The sequence below is a fragment of the Periplaneta americana genome, chromosome 4 (assembly GCF_040183065.1).
Source record: "Periplaneta americana isolate PAMFEO1 chromosome 4, P.americana_PAMFEO1_priV1, whole genome shotgun sequence".
Taxonomy (NCBI): domain Eukaryota; kingdom Metazoa; phylum Arthropoda; class Insecta; order Blattodea; family Blattidae; genus Periplaneta; species Periplaneta americana.
The window spans coordinates 22,540,011-22,562,174 of record NC_091120.1 but is presented as its reverse complement, the minus strand read 5'-3'; the positions used below and the strand labels follow the sequence as shown (position 1 = coordinate 22,562,174).

At 34.3% G+C, this 22,164-nt stretch overlaps 1 protein-coding gene across 2 annotated transcripts in view; it reads left to right on the top strand.

Annotated features, from left to right (window-relative positions):
• Positions 1 to 22,164, top strand: part of Lcch3 (Ligand-gated chloride channel homolog 3) — a 145,326-nt gene that overhangs the window by 96,199 nt on the left and 26,963 nt on the right. For both annotated transcript variants that reach the window (XM_069822958.1, XM_069822957.1), the window contains exon 3: positions 20,098 to 20,165. In XM_069822958.1, the coding sequence (XP_069679059.1) occupies positions 20,098 to 20,165 (68 nt within the window). The remainder of the gene's footprint in view (positions 1 to 20,097; positions 20,166 to 22,164) is intronic.

Here is a 22,164-nt window from a genome sequence, read left to right as displayed (position 1 = left end):
ACCGCTAAAGTGACATTTTGATTTTACTGCTTTAGGCTTTTAACATATTATTTTTAGAGACGTTCAATATAGTAATAATTATAAATTGGAAACTTACCACTGCAATTTCACCTAAATTGCACTGTTAATTACTTACTTACCTACTTACTTACAAATGGCTTTTAAGGAACCCGAAGGTTCATTGCCGCCCTCACATAAGCCCGCCATCGGTCCCTATCCTGTGCAAGATTAAGCCAGTCTCTATCATCATACCCCACCTCCCTCAAATCCATTTTAATATTATCCTCCCATCTACGTCTCGGCCTCCCTAAAGGTCTTTTTCCCTCCGGTCTCCCAACTAACACTCTATATGCATTTCTGGATTCGCCCATACGTGCTACATGCCCTGCCCATCTCAAACGTCTGGATTTCAAGTTCCTAATTATGTCAGGTGAAGAATAAAATGCGTGCAGTCCTATTCCGAGGCTTACTGTAGGAATTCGTAACAAGCTGTTTTTACGGTGATGGGTTGTTAGCCCTTCGCCCAACCCCCAAGCTGGAGGACCACCCCTTATCGGCTGTCCACGACTGCTTATTCAATATATTCGCAGCTACCCTCCATATCTGGAGGCCGTCTCCTCTATCCGCAACCTGAGGACGCGCCATGCCGTGGTGATAGGGACCCACCATACATGGTTAATTATTGTTTTTAAATATTCGCAAAAATTAAGTAAACTCTACAACTCCACTAAAGTTACTGCATTCGTGATGCAAGTAACATTAAGGAAGCCGTGAGAAAATCAACAAGATTCCAGACTTATCATAGACTGGGGGGGAAAAAGACAGACGTATATCACGGCCTGCTGGAGTATAGAAAATATTTTAAAGCAACAATGTTGAAGACAGATATTTTTGTTTTGCAAATTTGCCGTCATTGAATAGAAACCAAGATGGAGATTTCATTGCAAGTAATTAGAAATTCCTCTTTCAGGTATGTAATAAACGATCTTCGCACAAAATAATGTACTATACATGAGCGGTATGTTTTCTTTCAATTCTCGGAAATTAAAAAAGCTCAACTACGTTTCGCTTTTTCAAACTTTTCCTCGAACATGAAAACTTCAACATACCGCTCTTGTAACGCATATTACTACTGCACAATCATGCTCTTTTTGCATACTTACCATCATTGTTGCATGCCATGTAACTTGAAGATACAACACATATTACGAAAACGCTAGAAATAACATTGCAGTAAGTAAATTCCCCTACAAACTTGAGATAAAGTCACTGGTAAATTTAAAAAAGAACAAGAACTCTGACAGAACAAGCTGTAACTTTATTTATTATCATTAAAATTGAACGTGAAGTTTGAACAACTATTAAATTTTATGGGATAAAGACCGTCATTCTTTTTATTTGTAGAAAAATTTTCAGACACTTGTACGCCACTTGAAATAACGTCAATTTTCTCTAGATTTAACAGGCAAACATGTCCTCCATCCTTTTCTGAACGCGTCTTCAATTTCGTTATACTTCATCATCAAAACTGTTGTTCATATAATTCTTAATGTGTTTTCAATTTAAAACTTTCATACAAAATATTCCTACAATTCACTTTCGTATATAGCAATAGCTTTTAATTTATTTGAACAATGCATACACATAAAAGACAGTCGTATCCAACAAATAAAACAAAAGAATATTTATCATTAACAAAATGACAAACGTTCAGTTCAAAACTAATACATAACTAAAATACATAATAAATAAAATAAAGAAAGAAATTGTGATTGTGTAAAAAATAATATGCAATACGGGTTTAAGTGCATAACAGTCTCGGGAATTAAAAAACTTTGCGCAAGCGCCTCGTTTTTTTCAAACTTTTCCTCGCCTCTGCTATAGAGCAATCTATATATATATATATATATATATATATATATATATATATATAATTTCGTTCCTTACGCAAAATTTTGAGAAAGCTACAGCACCTGTCACGATGGGAAATGTCTCATTCCATTCGTTATTAACTAAAGAAATTTTCAAAAATACTAAAAACTTGAAACATTTGTTTATAAATTTTATAATTTAACAAATATAACAAGAAATGCTTAGAAAGAAGGCTTATGTAATGTTCTTAAGGCTTCAGTTTTCACTGTTCATAATTATGTATACGTATCAAGAAGGCTTTGGTTTCGTTCGTTCAACGCCATTTTATGTGACGCGAAAGTATGCTTTACACCTATTTATCACGATGTTCAACTGTTGTTCACAACCAAGATTGCAATATGAAATGAAATGGGTTTGTTACTTCTATCTAAATAACTACAATTTGTATTTGAAGCGTTTTTTTAATTGGAAGTTACTTTTAAGCCTCAATTAAGTTTATATAATGCAGAGAGATAAACAAGGCCAAGATGTTGATATCTTAATATATAAAATTGAATGTGGGTATGTATGTATGTATGTATGTATGTATATATGTGTGTGTGTATGTTCTCTATACAAATCTACACGCTTTGACCGATATGTGCCAAAGTTTGCACATTTAACCATCATAACCAGGAGAAGAACATAGGCTACATTAAAATTGTGCAAATGGAAGTAAAATTAATTAAATATATAAAAAATAAAAATATATAGACCAAATATTCATGTATTATATTAAAATGCAAAATCTTCTACAGTCAATTGTTCTTTATTATTGTCTGTTGTATTCAACATAGACTTTCACGAGGCCTTGGAAATTTTAACACGAAATTAAATTACATTGTTGTTACACATCATGAAGGCTAAAAGTAGATAATTCATGCAATAAGTATCTTTACGCAGTCCAGGACCGTATTATGAATTCCTCGATGCAATTTTGTAGATAGTGAGCAGACTGTTTTATCCAATTGAATTCTAGAATTCTTTCAAACTACAAGGATTGCTACCGCAATACTACTATTGCGAAATATTGACTCACCAAAATTATGCACTAACAAGAATTTGTGTCAAAAACTCATGCGAAACGTAATATGAGTGGCATATTAACTGGAAAAACGAAAGAAGATTATGTTTTTATCCCACGTATTGCTATTATAGCCATTCGATTTTAAGCAATTATTATAAGTTATAGTAATATTTGTGATGATATTACAATATTCTAATATTGCAATAATAATATAGAGCCTATTTTACTGTTACTGTTAACCCGTCTCTTATTAATAAGTTATGGTCACTAATGACTTGGCCGTTTATAGAAAAATATGATTTTCTGTTGTGGTAGTGTTCTACATTGACTTCTCCAGGAGAGTGAATTCTGATGAGTATAGTCTCCGTTACTGCAAAACACCCTGAAATCCATGTATTTGATAGAATCCATCCGTTACAGATTGTAGTTTGGCCTTGAAGGAAATTAAATATTGTGGGCAGAAAGGCTTAATAATGCATAATGCCGTGGTACGATAAATATTATCATCAATCACAATGTTAAATATCTTAAATATCCCTGTAGCATAAGGTCTTAATGTTGTTAAAACTCTATTCATAGGTGAGATGGAATTATTTCGATTAGTCAGTTTCTTTGGATATTAGTGGCACTTTCTTTAATATTCGTCACTAGGGAGGAGAAAACATAAGTAAATATGGTTCGTTTTGGTTTTATATAGTTCCCTTGCCGAGGTCTCCGATAAGTCTAACAAACAGTTTATTTAGAAATAGACCAAAATTTAAAACCCGGGCAACGCCGGGTAATTTAAGCTAGTAGCATATACAAAAAAACACTGCTTACAAAGAAATATTATTGTAATACTATCCATACCCATGCGCTTCGCTGCACTTGTTAGAAATAATAATTAAAATAGGACATTTGGTCCAGGGAACATCCGTGTTTGATAGAAAGTTAAATCGTTTAATATGTTACTTAATAGAAGTTGTATTTAAATAATTAAAATACGATCATTTGGTGCAAGGATAATTAATTCCTTTAACATGTTTTATTATTATTATTATTATTATTATTATTATTATTATTATTATTATTATTATTATTATTATTTGGGGCTAAGAGGGATGAAGTTACAGGAGAATGGAGAAAGTTACATAACAGAACTGCACGCATTGTATTCTTCACCTGACATAATTAGGAACATTAAATCCACACGTTTGAGACGGGCAGGGCATGTAGCACGTATGGGCGAATCCAGAAATGCATATAGAGTTTTAGTTGGGAGGCCGGAGAGAAAAAGACCTTTAGGGAGGCCGAGACGTAGATGGGAAGATAATTTTAAAATGGATTTGAGGGAGGTGGGATATGATGATAGAGACTGGATTAATCTTGCTCAGGATAGGGACCAATGGCGGGCTTATGTTAGGGCGGCAATGAACCTTCGGGTTCCTTAAAAGCCAGTAAGTAAGTATTATAATTATTATTATTATTATTATTATTATTATTTATTATTATATTATGCAAATAATTAAAATAGGATTATTTAGTTCAGAGAACATCCGTTTTTGTGCAAGGATAAATTCATTAACTTAGAAAGCATGATGGAAATATTCAGATTGTCAATTAATATAGATAAACAGAATATAATATTTGTTACTCAGTCAAATGACAAATCAATGGAAAATAATGACATATTATATGATCATTAAGTTTTATATACATGAGCTACAAATTGCAAACGTTTTCGCCCATTCAGGCATCTTCAGGCACAATTATACAATATCTCAATATCAAACTGTGTAGCTATTACATTGGTGGTAGATAAACTTTTTAAGATTAATGATGTACAAAACATCTCCATAATTATAATGTAATATTACAAGCCATAAAATTAAAATAATGTTATAAACCACGTAGTGTTGTATTTAAACTTCATAATAGTCTGTGGAACTCTTGTTCAGTAGAGTCCAGTGAGTGATGAATTATGTGTCGTTTGAATATTATGAATATTATGAAGTTCAATTACAACACTACCTGGTTTTTTAACATTATTTTAATTTTATGACTTGTAATATTAGATTTTAATTATGGAGATGTTTTGTACATCATTAATCTTAAACAGTTTATCTACCACCAATGTAATAGCTACACAGTTTGATATTGAGATATTGTATAATTGTGCCTGAAGATGCCTGAATGGGCGAAAACGTTTGCAATTTGTAGCTCATGTAAATAAAACTTAATGACCATATAATATAAGTCATTATTTTACATTGATTTGTCATTTGACTGAGTAACAAATATTATATTGTGTTTATCTATAAGGATAAATTCGTTTAACATTTTTCTAAATTAGTCCTGACTGTAACCTTTAATAAATCACTTCAAATTAATGTCAGTATTGAGTGGATTGAGTACGAAAATAACTGACACTGATTTGCAAGTATGGAAACGGTTAGAGACACAAGTTTAAACACAGTTCAAAACTCGAAACCTTCTTCTAAACACTATCACCGTGAATGCCTGAAAGCTCGTATGAAAACAGAATTGTAGGTATTTCAATTACTTGGGTTATTTCTAAAAGCTTCGGTCAAGGTAAACCTGGAAAATTCAGAAAGTTACTTGAAGCTATACAAGAGCATTGAAAACCCGGTCTTCAAAGGATTCCAATTAAAACAGTCGTTACACATGAACTGGAAAAAAACAGTAGGTACAGGTTTGTGCAGTAAGAGAGAAACAAAAGAAACAAAACGAAAATAGAATTTTAAGACGTTCCACTAGATACACTTTATCGGACAGAAGAAGAAGCTTCGAAATACACGAAGTGCTACTAATTAACTTGGCTCATGAAAACAATCCCATCTGGGTCCGCCGAGTTAGCTCTGTGGTTTCGTGTCTGCCTCCATACTAGCCGGTCCGGGTTCGATCCTCGGCGGAGTCAGAAATTTTCATGTAAAATGTCTACCTCGGGCCCCCTTGGTGATATTCGATAGGAATAGGCTATGTGCAGGCACCGGGTTTCCCCTTCTCCCTTCCTCAGCTTTATCATTACCACTCATTCCATACACTACACTTACACGAACACAGGCCACCGGCGTGGCGTGGCTCAATCTGTTAAGGCGCTTGCCTGCCGGTCTGAAGTTGCGTTCTGGCGCGCGTTCGATCCCCGCTTGGGCTGATTACCTGGTTGGGTTTTTTCCGAGGTTTTCCCCAACCGTAATGTGAATGCAAGGTAATCTATGGCAAATCCTCGGCCTCATCTCGCCAAATATCATCTCGCTATCACCAATCTCATCGACGCTAAATAACCTAGTAGTTGATACAGCGTCGTTAAATAACCAACTAAAATTTTAAAAAATAAATACACGAACACTTACTCTAGAACACGACATAACTCTCCACAGATACGTATCATGTACAGCGTGGCCCGCCGAAGTGGTGTGCAGTTAGAAAATGGGTCACAGTCCTGCCAGCTATCCGCAGTATGCGGAACCCGAATCAAGTCAAGTGAAATGTGCAAGCATTGGATACATACAACCCCATCTCGTCTTCACAAAGGTGTTAAATATTGAACGCCTGCAATAAATCAATTAGATTACACGCCATTCTACAGAGGTGGAGAAGTTGCCGAACACTCGCGGGGAATTTGCGTTCACACGTCACGTATTATTTAATGTTCAAAACTTTGAAAGGATGGATTCCAAACGATGTTACAATCTAAAAAGGACGACAGAACTAGCGAAGGACACGGCTAAGATTGAATGACTAATTATAATGGAAATAGAATAGATGAAATAGGGCCTAGCATGATGATGAGGAAACTTCTTAAAGAAAATAGGCCTGTACTTATGTTTAAATGCTGTCAGGCTTTTTTCTTTCTTTTCTGAGGAGGATTCGAATGCTTGCACCATAATCTGATGCTTTTGTGCCGACCTTATTTGTAGGATGATTGCTGAAGTCCTTAGGATCGCAATCATGTAAGTATATCATTCACTGCTTGTTGCCATTGTATCGATTCAGCTACGGCATCCAGGTCTGACAGTCTCTCCATGTTGATATTCCGCAGCCTCCTCAAATCAATGGCATGTGTCCGCAAATCACGTATCACGTCCTGCTACATCTTATATTGACCTGAAAATCGCAGCACCATAGATACCGTCATCCACCATGGCGCCATCTGTCCGAGGGAGCTACACAGAGCTACCAGATCCCTGGTTTGTCGTAGCCCGCTGTACAAGGTCCTTCGACTCCCTGGGGTCATATGATGCTCTCCATACAGATGACACCTGTAGGCGAATCACGGCACCACGCCTGCCAATCTCCCAATCAACCCGAAACTATTGAAATGATACATTATTGATATTAATTAATGAAGCGAAATGAGTCCAAGGTCCAACGCCGAAAGTTACTCAGTAATTCTGTTTCAAGTGGTAGAGGAGGAAAACCTCGGAAAAACCCAACCAGGTAACTTGGTCCAACCAGCATGAGCCGTCGCCCTCGGTAGCGTAGCTGGTATAGCGCTGGTCTTTTATGCTCGAAGTTGCGGGTTCGATCCTGTCCGAGGTCGGAAGCCTTTAATTGTGTTTAAATGCGACAGGCTCATGTCAGTGGATTTACTGGCATGTAAAAGAACTCCTGCGGGACAAAATTCCGGCACATCCGGCGACGCTGATATAACCTCTGCAGTTGCGAGTGTCGTTAAATAAGCCATGACTTTTAAGCATGAGCCTGGACTCACATTACGGAATGAGCGCTGATTCGAGTCCTCACGGGGAAGGAAGTCTCTCATGAGCCAGTGGATGGGACCAATGCCCACCCATCATCGCGATGAATTTGGGGTGCTACGCTAGGTAACAAAATTCGGTTTCAAAAACCAGCTATAACGACTGGGCGGACCATTGTGCTAACCACACGATATCTCAGTACTGGTTGGATGATCGTTTACCTCTGCTGAGGCATGTGGACGTGAGGCCAGCAGTCGGTTAGCCAGCCTTGGCCCTTCATGAGTTGTCGCGCCACGGATTACATTACTGATGATCACGTATTAAATGCTAAAGTGGCTAGGATAGCATACAAGTTCCTTTTATTTTATTGCGTCATTTTCTAGTGTCCATCTGTCTCACTTTATGATATAGAGTTAAGGGAAAACTCCACTGAAAATCATGAAAATTTTTCCAAATTTTTTTAGCTATTTCACTTATTCAGAATTTATATTTTCATACCCCAAATGGATTCAGCTCAATTCTGATTACAAATACTCGTATGTTTACACTTTTTAAATTAAGGCTGGAAGGGGGCGTGGAATTTAAAGAGCTGTCAAAATTGTTTTTCACCGAAGAATTCTTTTTTAAAATTTCTGATTACAAATCTAGCAACTTTTTGTTGGCTCCCTGAAGTTACTAGAGTCCACACCTGTGGAGTAACGGTCAGCGCGTCTGGCTGCGAAACCAGGTGGCCCGGGTTCGATTCCCGGTCGGGGCAAGTTACCTGGTTGAGGTTTTTCCGGGGTTTTCCCTCAACCCAATATGAGCAAATGCTGGGTAACTTTCGGTGCTGGACCCCGGACTCATTTCACCGGCATTATCACCTTCATCTCATTCAGACGCTAAATAACCTAAGATGTTGATAAAGCGTCGTAAAATAACCTACTAAAAAAAGTTACTAGATGAATGTAGCGGAGGAGAATATTAATTTACATAAATATTAATTTTATTTTCAAATCTATTTTCCTGTGTTCATTTTTGTTGATTCAACACCAACTTTGTTATGCCAAATATTAATCAATCTGGATGAAATTTTTACTGCAAGTATTTATGAGGTAGCTGCATGTTTCTATGCATTTATTTTGTGAGAAATGCTGCTAGTTTATTTTATTAATATTTTTCTTAATGCTGCTAGTTTATTTTATTAATATTTTTCTTAATGCTGCTAGTCTATTTATTAAACTAGCAGCATTTCTCACAAAATAAATGCATAGAAACATGCAGCTACCTCATAAATACTTGCAGTAAAAATTTCATCCAGATTTATTAATATTTGGCATAAGAAAGTTGGTGTTGAATCAACAAAAATGAACACAGAAAAATAGATTTGAAAATAAAATTAACATTTATGTAAATTAATATTCTCCTCCGCTACATTCATCTAGTAACTTCAGGGAGACAACAAAAAGTTGCGAGATTTGTAATCAGAAATTTTAAAAAAGAATTCTTCGATGAAAAACAATTTTGACAACTCTTTAAATTCCACGTCCCCTTCCAGCCTTAATTTAAAAAGTGTAAACATACGAGTATTTGTAATCAGAATTGAGCTGAATCCATTTGGGGTATGAAAATATAAATTCTGAATAAGTGAAATAGCTAAAAAAATTTGGAAAAATTTTCATGATTTTCAGTGGAGTCTTCCCTTAAGGGGAGAGATGGTATTCTTTAAAACTTTTTTTCCTATTTGGTGTAAATTATTAATTTTTTGTATGTAGAGAGCTCATAGCTGTGCCAACTCAACCAAATAAAAATATAAAAAAAATTATTTGGGGGCCCAAATTTGAAAAAAAAATATACCCAATGCAGGACTGTACTAAAACCGATATATCTAAACCGCTTTTAAAGATAGATTCAAACAGTTTTTGCAATGTATTTGCAAAAGTATGTTCTACAAACTGTCTTTAACAGAATTTTGATATTAGTCCCTACGTTTGTAAAATAAAGAATTACAATTTAGTAACAATTTTCTGATTTCCTTTCTTGCAAACAAACGGACGTATTTTTAAAATGAAATCAATTAACAAAATTCTGTTACAGAGAAAAGTTTCCTAATAGTCTAAAGAATGTGTGTTCTAAATTTCATCCATATATCTTTAACAGTTCAGAAATTATATTCATTTTGTCTGGCAATGTAGCAAAAAAAAATAATAAAGTTACTGGAAACAGATGAAAGCGGGCGTGTGATTTAAAAATCCATAGCGCAGGAAGTTTAAAAATGACGTCTCAACATCCGATAAGGGCACAAATACCCACAAAATGTTATGCAATGCATTCCACACATATCAAAGGGTATTTTAAAGAAAAAAAAAACAATTTTTTGAAAATTTAATTTACCGGAAACAACAATAAAAGTGGGCGAGTGATTTAAAAATCCATAATGCAGGAAGTTTAAAAATGGCGATCCACACATATCACAGGGTATTTTAAAGAATATTTCTTTTTTGAAAATTTAGTCATTTTTCATCAAAAATAACATCCTCTCCCCTTAAGCATGAAGAGACCAAACATTTAGGAAGTTGAAACAACAATGAGTAACGGTCCATAAAACTGTAATAGAGCAGTTGTTGGAATGTGCAATATGGCTCGGTAGGTACCGGTAATTGATGTAATATATTGGTTAGCATGCAGGCCCAGACAGCAGACAGTCGTTTATTTAATTGCAAGCGTGCGCTCTCAGACTCGACTCTGCGCTATCGTGAGTTCCTTTTATTAATGAATCAGCCGCGGATGCATGCAGATTTCCCATGCAATGCAGGAGGTGGGAATTCTTGTAAGTTATGATGACGTCAATGGCGGTAGTAGGGTATTGATCCTTTATAATGCACCAATAAGGACACGAAGGCACGAGGAACATGGCAGAAAGAAAGAAGGAAAAGAAGATAAATTAGAAAAACGAAGTAACAACAGAAAATGAAAGGAAATATGAAGGAAACGATAATGGAAAGGAAAGCGAATAGGCCTAGAAGAAAAAAGAACGAAAAAATAAAGTATAAAGCGAAAATGAAGAATGAAAAGAAAAGAAAAATGAGAGACATGGAAGAAAAAAGGGAATTAATACAAGAAGAAAGAAGCAAAAATAGAAAGACAAAATGAGTACGAAAATAAAAAATATGGAATAGAATGGAACAAAGGATAAAATTTAAAAAAATTAAAACTAATATCGAAAGAAAAGAAACCAAATAGCAAGGTAAGGCGAAAGGAAAGAAATTAACTTTATTAAAGAGAGAAAGAAAGAAAGAAAGAAAGAAAGAAAGAAAGAAAGAAAGAAAGAAAGAATGAATGAAAGAAAAAGAAAGAAAGAAAGAATGAAAGAAAAAGAAAGAAAGAAAGAAAGAAAAAGCAAGAAAGAAAGAAAGGATGAATGAAAGAAAAAGAAAGAAAGAAAAAACAAAGAAAGAACGAAAAAGAAAGAAAGAAAAAGAAAGAAAGAAATATAAAGCAAGAAACAAACACACAAAGAAAGGAAGAGAGAAGATAAAAACAAAGGAACAAACACAAAGAAAGAAAACAAGGAAGAAAGAAAGAAAGAAAGAAAAAGAAAGAAAGAAAAAGAAAAAAGAAAGAAAGAAATATAAAGCAAGAAATAAACACACAAAGAAAGAAAGAGAGAAGATAAAAACAAAGGAACAAACACAAAGAATGAAAACAAGGAAGAAAGAAAGAAAAGAAATACAGAAAAGTACTATTTGAGAAATGTTGAAGTTTAAAAAGAAAATTTTGGGTGACATCGAAGAAAAAAGCACTTCGCTGGTTTGGAATACACATAAAAACGCAGACGAATAGAGTCCCAAAAAAATAGGGAGGGAGTACGTAAGAGAAGATGACCGAAAGAGAAGTGAGGGGCGGATGGATGGATGGATGGATGGATGGATGGATGGATGGATGGATGGATGGATGGATGGAGTTCAGCAGAATATGCAGAATTATCGTATAAATTAACAAACATTACTTTTATACAAATTTACGGAGACGTGAAATAAATAGTTGTGAGGGGACGCAACTACATTGTGGAGAATTCCTTAATAATAATAATAATAATAATAATAATAATAATAATAATAATAATAATAATAATAATAATAATAATAATAATAATAATGTCAGAAGAAGGAAAGTGGAATATGGAGGAAAGTAGGAGAAAGAAGAAGAATAAAGTGCGTAAGATTTGCTGATCATATGGCGTTGTTAGAAAAGGAGATGATACTAAGGGATATGCTACAATACAGTACAGATAAATTCATAGAATATAATTTATGGTACGTATATCAATTCACACAGGGTGTTTCAAAAAGTAATGGTCAATAATTTACAGATGAAAAGTGCAAAATTGAAACAAGCAAAAACGCTCCAATAAACATTGGTCCGAAAATTAGCCATGAGGCAGAGAAGGGTCTGTACCGTGGCCATCTAGATCACCGGATTTAAATCCGATAGATGCCTGTTTTTGGGTCGTATAAAAAGCCTGGTTCATACTTCTGAGATCAACACACTTCGGTTTCGGATTGAATTTGTCTTTCAGTAAATAAGGAATGAACTAGGACTACCCGAGAGGATTCGCAGCTCGCTACAGAGAAGAGCACAACGTTCCGTTCAGATGCATGGACAGCATTCTGAACACCTGCTCTAGATATAATTCAGTTAGGGATGTCTGTACTGTATGTCTGCTCTTAGTCAGCGAAGAATCTCGACAGAAAATGTGCTTTATCTCGACAAAGGTTCATTTGCGGGCCAATGTATATTGGAGCTTTCTTGCTTGTGTTACTTTGTACTTCTCATCTGTAAATTATTGACCATCACTTTTGACACACTCTATACTGGATGTTCATTTCAAAGTATGTCATGACGTCACTGTTGTGAGTCAGCGATTTGATGCGAGTTTCAGATTTTATGTCAGAGAAGTTGCCTATTAATCATGGCGTTCAATCTGAATTTGAGAACGTGTACGGTATAACTTGAACGTCGTAGCAACAGATGGCTGTCTGTAAAGTCTGTGTTTAATTAACGGTTTGTTTAATTAATATAAGATATTTTATAATACGTATTTAATTATCTAAATAAAATAACCTATTTTACAAAGAAAGATGTTTATTTGTGTTATAATAATTAGCTACATAAAATACAGATTATTTATATTGCGAAAGAACAATAACAATATAAATAACTTGAATATTATTTTATAATGCTAATGAAGGAAAATAGAATATAAATGATAACTTGAATATTATTTATATCGCTAAAGAACGATAACAATAAAAAAAACGTGAATATTATTCATATCGGAATTTCACAGATTTATTACAGATGTATTTAAGAAATTGTAGAAGAATAGTAATTAGTAACAGTGTCCTATTTATTCTTCTTGGAGCCAAATTTGTAACTTTTAAAAGTGTGGTTACTATGTTAAAGTGTATGTGTTGCAACGGATGCTTGATTTGTTATGTATGTGAGTCAGTTATGGGATGCTTGATGTCGTCGCAATGTCGTAATTATAGTTTGATGGTGTCTGTGTGACTATTGTGTATTAATTTATGATGTATGGTACGGAAAGCTGCATATTTGTATTATAGAAGTAATAATAATAATAATATTTATTAATTCTATACACTTGAGCTACATTAGGCATTGCAGCCCGAAAGAGCAGAAGCTCGTGTGCTACCATAACCTCTTTTGAACTGTGTTTTCCGCGGGCAAGTCGTACGCAGGGTATTTGTTATCATCGGTTGCGTACGGCAACATTTCACAATACAAATCAAATGCTCCGTGTCCATGTTGACCGTCGAAGTTAATGTCAACAAATACGTAAGTAATCGTCTTAACCCTCTCCTCATATCCCGACAGTAAGAAAAAACTCACCCCAGTACGTGTTTCCAAATAGTTCACGTTCCTGCCACTACAGGTGTTACCGTACGTATCGGTAAGCATTCTTCAGAATGAACGCCGTACTTGCTAGGCAACTTCTCTGGCACATAAGTAATACGCCTCTATGGAAGTGTATGAAGATTGAATTCCCTAGGCTCAATGACTAGCCACATGACGGCATACAGCGAGCCATGACACACTTTGAACTGAACACGCAGTATAGGCTATAATGAACGCTTGTCCTATTCATACGCAGTCTATAAAAAAAGTCAACAATAATAAACGGTCTACTGACATACCCGAAGATTCTACACACGCGATATAACCATAGATTTTAAAGCGTGTATAAATAAAAAAGTGTCAAAAAGTAATGTTGCAATGACTTTAAAATTAATTTCGCAAGTATAAGTCAACAACATTCTTTATTAGGCCTAATTCCTTCGTCTTTGTGTTGATAGAAAAATACAAATTAGTTTCTTTTATTTAGACCTAATAAATAAATAGAAGTTAAAATGTATTGGATTTTAAGGTTTTATCAAATTAAGTTTTATTGTTGTCCACATGCCTTTACTAATTATTACAAGCATCAGATTACTATCAATTTTATCTTTGCAGTTGTCAGCAATGCGTATATAAAACATTACTGTAAATTCATTCCTAATATCAGATTGATTTTGTCTCGGTAAACCAAAGAAAAAATATGTAACAAATTAATTACGGAAAGTAATATGAAGTATGCAATATTTATCATAATATGCAGCTTTGATATAAGATAATAATTTTACATTAAATATCATTATAATTGATCGGCAGAAGGATAAGGGTGTCATTCTTGATCCCACAATCCGTTTTGAGATGCATGAGCAACAGCCACAAGAGGTGTGTCGTGAAAAACAAGTCATCTATGAGCCTTGTTGTCAGCATTTTGGAGCACAATACCACATCACACATTGGACAGTTTTTGGGCTCATGTTCGGTGCCCGTGGCACGATCCCACGTCAAACTTTAAATAAACTTAAACAATATAAAATTTCTGATGCAACGATTGATGCCATAGGATCTCATGTGTTAAAATCATCCTTAGCTATAATTAGTAATCATTTGTACCTAACAAAATTTTTATTGTAAATGATTTCCTACGTTTTCTTATGTTAATGTTTTTTTTTTCTTTCCAAGTGTCACAAAATTGTTTTGTTTACTTATTATTCTTCATGAATTAATTAGTAGGCCGATCTATCGAACCCTTATTTAGGGCGGCATTTGTTTATACAAATTATCTATCAACATTTCTTAAGTGTTTCCTATATAATTCCACATTAGTAACTCACGTTTTAAACAATAGTCCGAATCTCGCTATGTTAATATTTGTATAGGCTATGTGAACGTAATAATTCCATCCCTCTCCGATAGATGTCAGGTCCGCGATATTTCGCACTCACGCCTATGCTGCTAGTATACAGCTGTCCGGTATTATTATAGTAAGGTATTGGTTTGAATTTAACGCCTGTAGTGATTGCTTCAGAGTCGAGAATATGCAAGAAACCACACAGACAGAAATAAAAGTTAGTACATCATCAAGCTATTTAATTTACTAACTTCAAACAGTGACAAAAATCTTTACGCTTTGATCATAAACTAAAAAAATGAACCGAATCACTTCTGTAAAATTTCCCCTCGATAAATAATAAAAGTGTGTTAATCCTTGACGCAGCCTTTATAGCGTCTCACTGCTCCAGTTCGCTGCTGGGCTATAACTCACATACCTACAGACCGGTAAATGTTTCTCGTGATAGAATGTATCGAGCCCAAGGCAACTGGATGCTTCTTTGTAAGCTTAAAAGCCATCGCTCAAGTGAGAAATAGGTTTTCATAAGCTTTATTTTTCTTTTTTCTTCTTTAAGCATTCACATAACTCGTAAGTAGCGGTATGTAAAACCTCTGAAGAGTATACGTTACACCTCTGCTCTTGAGGAATTATCAATAGTAATGTCACGAGAGGTCTGAGATTTCCCGATAAAATCACGAGCGAAGCGAAATCTCAGACTTCGAGTGAGTAAAATAAAAATGTAAACAATATATCCCTAAAATTCGCTCACAAAATGTTGATAATTGTATATTTACGAATACTTAACCTATTCAAACATTGTGAAGTACTGCAATAAAGAAATTGGATGTTATTTAGTAATGCCAATTCCGAAACGCGAAATACAGGTTCAACAATATTAATTACATGCACTGCGCTTTTCTCTTATTATTATAACAGAAATACATTTTCATTATCTGCTGAAATCATAATTTAATTTAAACATGTGATGGAACAGATGCATTATAGGGGCCAAATTCAACGTCGCAAATTTCTAGCGCAATAATTAATAACAGATCCTATTAGAAGCAACAACAACCAAATTTCTTGGCTTAAAAATCGATAATGTGTTAAATTGGAAAAATCATATTAAAGAAATTACCCCCAAACTAAATTCAGCTTGTTTTGCTATTAGATCTATGCAAAAGATAGTAAATGATAGTAAATATCAATACCTTAAAAACAATATACTTTGCATACTTCCACTCGGTAATGAGTTTTGGAATAATATTCTGGGGAAATTCCACAGATAGTAACAATATATTTCTATTACAAAAAAGAGTAATTAGAATAATAGTAGGTGCCAAATCTAGGGAATCGTGTAGGACTATTTTCAAAAAACTACAAATAATGCCCATGGCTTGTCAGTATATCTTTTCATTAATAATCTTCCTCGTATGTAATCGTGAAAACTTTGTAACTAATTCAACAGTTCATAGCATAAATACACGTAAAAAAATGACTTTCATACTCCATCGGCAAGTCTATCGTGCTATCAAAAAGGAGTGCGTTATATGGCAGTAAAAATTTTTAATAGCCTCCCTATCGACATAAAAAATGAAACTCAAAACATAAAATTATTTAGGGCCAAATTAAAGAAATACCTAATTTCTCACGCCTTCTATTCTGTAGGTGAATTCATGACATTCAATAACACTTCATGAAATTGATACTAAAACTATGTGTTGTACTAGTAGACTATATTGTAAATCTCGTCTGTATATATTTCATCTAGACTGTGACTATAAATTAAGATTTTATAATAGTATTAAGTTGTTTGACTTGTTCCATATTCTAGTTGTAAGCATGTATGAATACCATGGAATGTTAATAAATACAATACAATACAATACAATACCCGTCACACATTATACGCAAAAAAAGGTCAGCGGAAGTTATGATTCAATTAGCATTTTTAGCATTCGATATTCGATAAGCATTAAATACTGCCAAATTAAAAAATTAAATAAAAAAATTTAAACAGTTTGTTACTACTGATGTGATTTTAGTCACTTTTTAATATATTTTTGGTCCAGGGAAAATATATTTGACTATTACTGCCGTTATTTCCATTTTGAAGTAGGCTACAAGTGAATAATATAAAACTGACTGTTAATTTAGAAGTTGGCTACATATTTTATGTCGATTATAACAACAATACATATCGATAGTAGCATTCATACCATTCAACCAATAAGGAGATTGGTCCCTATAATGCATCTGTGCCCATTTTATAATATAATTACAAGTAACCTGATTAATACATTAATTAAATCAACAACTGTTGAAAACGCAATTATCAAATCTGAATGAAGGAGTGTAATTTTCTTCAGATAGCCTACAATGGACATGGAATTAGAAGATGAAGATGTAGATGTGGAAGTAAGATTTCGAACTTTATTTAGTAGCCTACTTCGCCGTTACGTTACACACTACACCGAGAACTATGAACTATGTAATATGTGTGGAGACAGCTATATAGCAATACTTATGTATTCACACCAGCGAATAGGGATTATAAAGAATGGACACTGAGCTAATTTGCCTGTGTTTTGTTTCTCCGTGCGCCAGCGGCTAGTTCCACTTTCAAGCGCTAGAGGTAGTGTAATCGAGCATACGCTAAGTTAATAATTGAGAATAGAATTAAGGCACAGGATCCAAACATCGCCTACCTTATTGCATAATCCAGTAACGCTTTGCTTCAAATAAATTCAAGTTAACAGCTTTTCCTTATTTCTCAGTGACAAACTAGTTGTAATAATAATATTTTATATTTCAGATATCATAAATTATATTATAAAATCATATAATACATTATAAAATTAAGATCGAATTCGTTTAATATTTGTATATAATATAATATAGGTATATGGTTTTACTTCTCGTAAGAGTTTTGTTTTTCCATTTTCAGCGCTATCAAATCATTACATATTTTAATTGTTGTTGGGGTCAACGTCTCAACTCTCATTATAAAGGAACTCTAGAGTCTAGACATTACAGTTAATGAAGGATTTATTATTTTATGGATCCAATTTATTTTATTTGAGTATATAATGTACCTAGATGTATTAATTGTATGTGTTATATTTCCGCTGTGTCGACTGCTAGCTGGTGTGATGTCAGCGCCAACTCTAGGGAGAAGGCAGAATCTGACGCTCTAGCTGGCTTGAAGGTCATTGAAATCAGTCCAGCTACATCAAAGGTACCGACGCGAAGTGTCCATTCTTTATAATCCCTATTCGCTGTTCACACTACAGCGAGACATATGTTGTTACACAGTGGAGCCATCTCTGTATAGATAATTAAAACACGCCACAGGGAAAGCAGTTTGATCAAAGGACATTGCATATAATACTATACAAGGTCTTTGGGTTTGATATGCGCTGATGTTACATAAATTTGAACATCTGACTTTCTATTAATTGTTTAATTTCATTCACGTAATACAAATATTATAAGCTACAATTAGGTTAGGTTACCTGTGGGAGCGGGATCAATGTCAACTATGCCTTATTTCGACCGTTACTCCGTGCTACAGGAAAGCATTTTCCATAGCTCGACAAACGCATTCTCGCTGTAGTGTGTAACGGGACTGAAGCTGCATCTACACAGTTCAATTTTCCATGCGCGTATGCATGCAGTCTGGAAAGAATATTGAAAGAATCAAGTTTAAAACGTACGTTCAATTAAGATACATGAAGATTTTGTGTCTACATGGTGCGCTGTTTTGAAGTCGTGCTAACAGCTCCTTTTCTTCTTTGTCACCAAAATGGAGTATTTTATGCAATTATTTTTCCGGAACGAAGTCACAAATAAATTATCGGAACGTTTTTTTTTTTTCCTCACATATAATTTAAAGGCTATATAAAACCGTTTAAACAGATACAACAAATGTTTGGAACAAGAAGTTTCAGCATTTCCTTTCTTAAATTGGGCAAATAAATAATATTAACTGCTTATATTTAGTAATATTTTGCATTAATAATTAATTTGTGGTGTGTCGAATTGTCAATGTTCCATTGCTATTACCGTTATCAAGGGTAAAATCTTTAAATAACGGATTTATTCATTGTTATTTAAACAAAATGAAATTTTTGCCGTTAGTAGTAGTATTTATTCCATATTTATAAACCCCATTTTACATATAATATATTAGGGTTATAATTTAAACTAATCATAACAAATTGAAACTTACAGACTACCATACAATAAATATATACTTGTAAGCGTAAAACATAAATAAATAAATTAGATTAAGGCCTTGAAATTACAATCGGAAAACATAGAGAATTTAACATGAATAGACATGTTGCACTTATAGATAATATTATAACACTTCGCTAATATACACGCATACATACATACATACATACATACATACATACATACATACATACATACATACATACATACATACATACATACATACAGTCCACACCTGTGGAGTAACGGTCAGCGCGTCTGGCCGCGAAACCAGGTGGCCCGGGTTCAAATCCCGGTCGGGGCAAGTTACCTGGTTGAGGTTTTTTCCGGGGTTTTCCCTCAACCCAATACGAGCAAATGCTGGGTAACTTTCGGTGCTGGACCCCGGACTCATTTCACCGGCATTATCACCTTCATCTCATTCAGACGCTAAATAACCTGAGATGTTGATACAGCGTCGTAAAATAACCCAAAAAATACATACATACATACATACATACATACGTACATACATACATGCATACTTACTTATGTAGAGACATAACATATAGATACATACGGTGCATAAACATTAATTTGATTGAAGGCTTGAAATTATAATCGAAATACGTAGAGAATTTAACATGAATAGACATGTTGAACTTGTAGATCATATTAGGACATTTCGCTAATATATGTACATTTGTAGACATAATATAATAACGTGCAAATTTAATTAAATGGGCAATTATTATGGAAGTGACATGTAAAAGTAAATTTGTTGACTGTGCCTGATGTCGAGGAAATTGATGTTGAGCGTTTCTGAGTTTAATAATATTTAGGTTATGGTGTTCTTAATTGATTTGTAGAACCATCAGCGACCGCGACAGAACTGAAGTCACAACATGAAATAGATAACAGTGACTTGAAATTCAACTGAATCTTACACTCCATAGTCAATAAAATTATGTGAAACATAACGATAGATTACTTACATTGTTTCTGTTTCTTTGCAGGTGATCCTTTGTATGTTGGTATGGATCTTACTATTGCGAGTTTTGATTCTATCTCTGAAGTCAATATGGTAAGTCGAAATACTTCTATAAAATATACTAATAGGAATATTCTCGTGGGAAGAAATTTATTTGGGAATGTTCCCTGATGATTTTTGGGAATATTTCCAGACTGGGATTTTTTTACTGTTCTTAATGTTCTTTACTTTGGCAATTTTAAGTTACAACTCAAGGGAAACTAGAATGTAAATATTTTCTGTAGCGATATTTCGTCAGCATCTTTATGGTGTACATTCAATTTAAATTACACTTGGTTCTATTTTTTTTTTCTTATGTCTTATTCACTTTTGTCTGAAACCTGTTCATATAATTTTTCATTTTAAATTTTATTGTGAGCTATTCTGTGTCGCAGGGCAAACCCAAAATATTGGGTCAGACTACTAAATTAAAAATATTAACAACAATCGCATGATTATTCCCGTATTCCAACAGGAACAAAGAACATAATAAACAATATTGCCAATTCGATTCTTAAAAACCCGCTATGAAACAATGCAAAAACCGCTAAATTGAAATTGCTATATTTTCAATGTAAAATGAGATTATTTTGCCGCACTTACAGGGATTTAGCGGGTATTTTTAATCCCTATATCAGCAATAGAAATTCGTAAATTTTACCCGCTAAACTAACACAGAAAACCATCAGATCTAGCGGGAAAACCGCTGAATTGGCAGCACTGATAATAAACGAAAAAAACACAGGAAACATTAGGGTAAACTAGGGTCTGTTGGACAGTCGGGCATGTTGGACACTCCGTACTTTAACGTGTTACCTCGCCACTTGTGGGCACCACATTCTGCTAGAAGTCAAAGACGGAAGTAGGCACGAGTGGGGCTACTTCCGTCATTGACTTCTAGCAGAATGTGATGCCCACAAGTGGCGAGATAACACTTTAAAGTACAGAGTGTCCGACATGCCCGACTGTCCAACAGACCCTAGTTTACCCTAATTTTTGTTTACGAACTGGAATATTCATTATCATTATAACAGATGTTTTTTCGCTGTTAATGCCCCTTTCTTTATAGAAATAATCAGCTGCATAAAGAATTAGGAGTTAGGCCTGTTTCTGAATCTGTGGATCTTTTCATAGAGTTGCTGTTGCTTAATATTATGATCTTGGTATAAAAAAATCGACTTCTCTCCATTTTCGATCAAAACTTGTATATCGCCGTTAAACCAAAAGCTAGGAAAATAAATATGATTAATAGAGAAGCCAAAATATGAAATTTCATATTTTAAACCATTCCTGCTAGCGGTATGGGAACAAGGATTTTCACAATTAACGTTGTATAGAATGCAATTAACACTCACATTTCATCATATTTTAATGAAGTTTTCATATTTCATATGAAATCTTTATATGTTTTCCATATTTTGTACGATTTTTTCCCTTCCTTTATTTCTATAACTGACACTGAACCAGCCTTTCCACACTATAAGGGAACAATACAGAGTGTGTCCATAAGTATAGAAACATAGGTAGGCCTACGTCTGAAGTCTAAGTGTTGTCGTTGAGTGAAGAGGGATGGAATTCAAGTGATCCTATTTGTTGGCAGCGGCAATCACAGGGAAGTTTCCCTGGAATTTAATCGACTGCACCCAGAATGTGAGCAGATTAAACACGGTTGCGTGGAAAACCTCGTTCTACATTTCAAGAGACGTAATAGAAAAACCGCGCAGTGGACCACCGAAGACGTCACCAGACAGTAAAGGATGGTTCACAATAAACCGTGAACGAGAACCAGAATGAGAATTTGAATCGGAGATCGTGAAAGTAAAGATTTTTTACTCACAACTATCCGTACCCGTGCGCTCCGCTGCACCTATTAGAAATAAATATAAAGTAATTACATACCTAGGACGTTTGATCCAGGGAACATTCGTGTTTCATAGAAGGATAAATCGTTTAATATGTTACTTAATTTAAATTGTATTTAAATAATTAAAATACGGTCATTTTGATCCAGAGAGCAATCATTTGGTGCAATGACAATTCCTTTAACATGTTT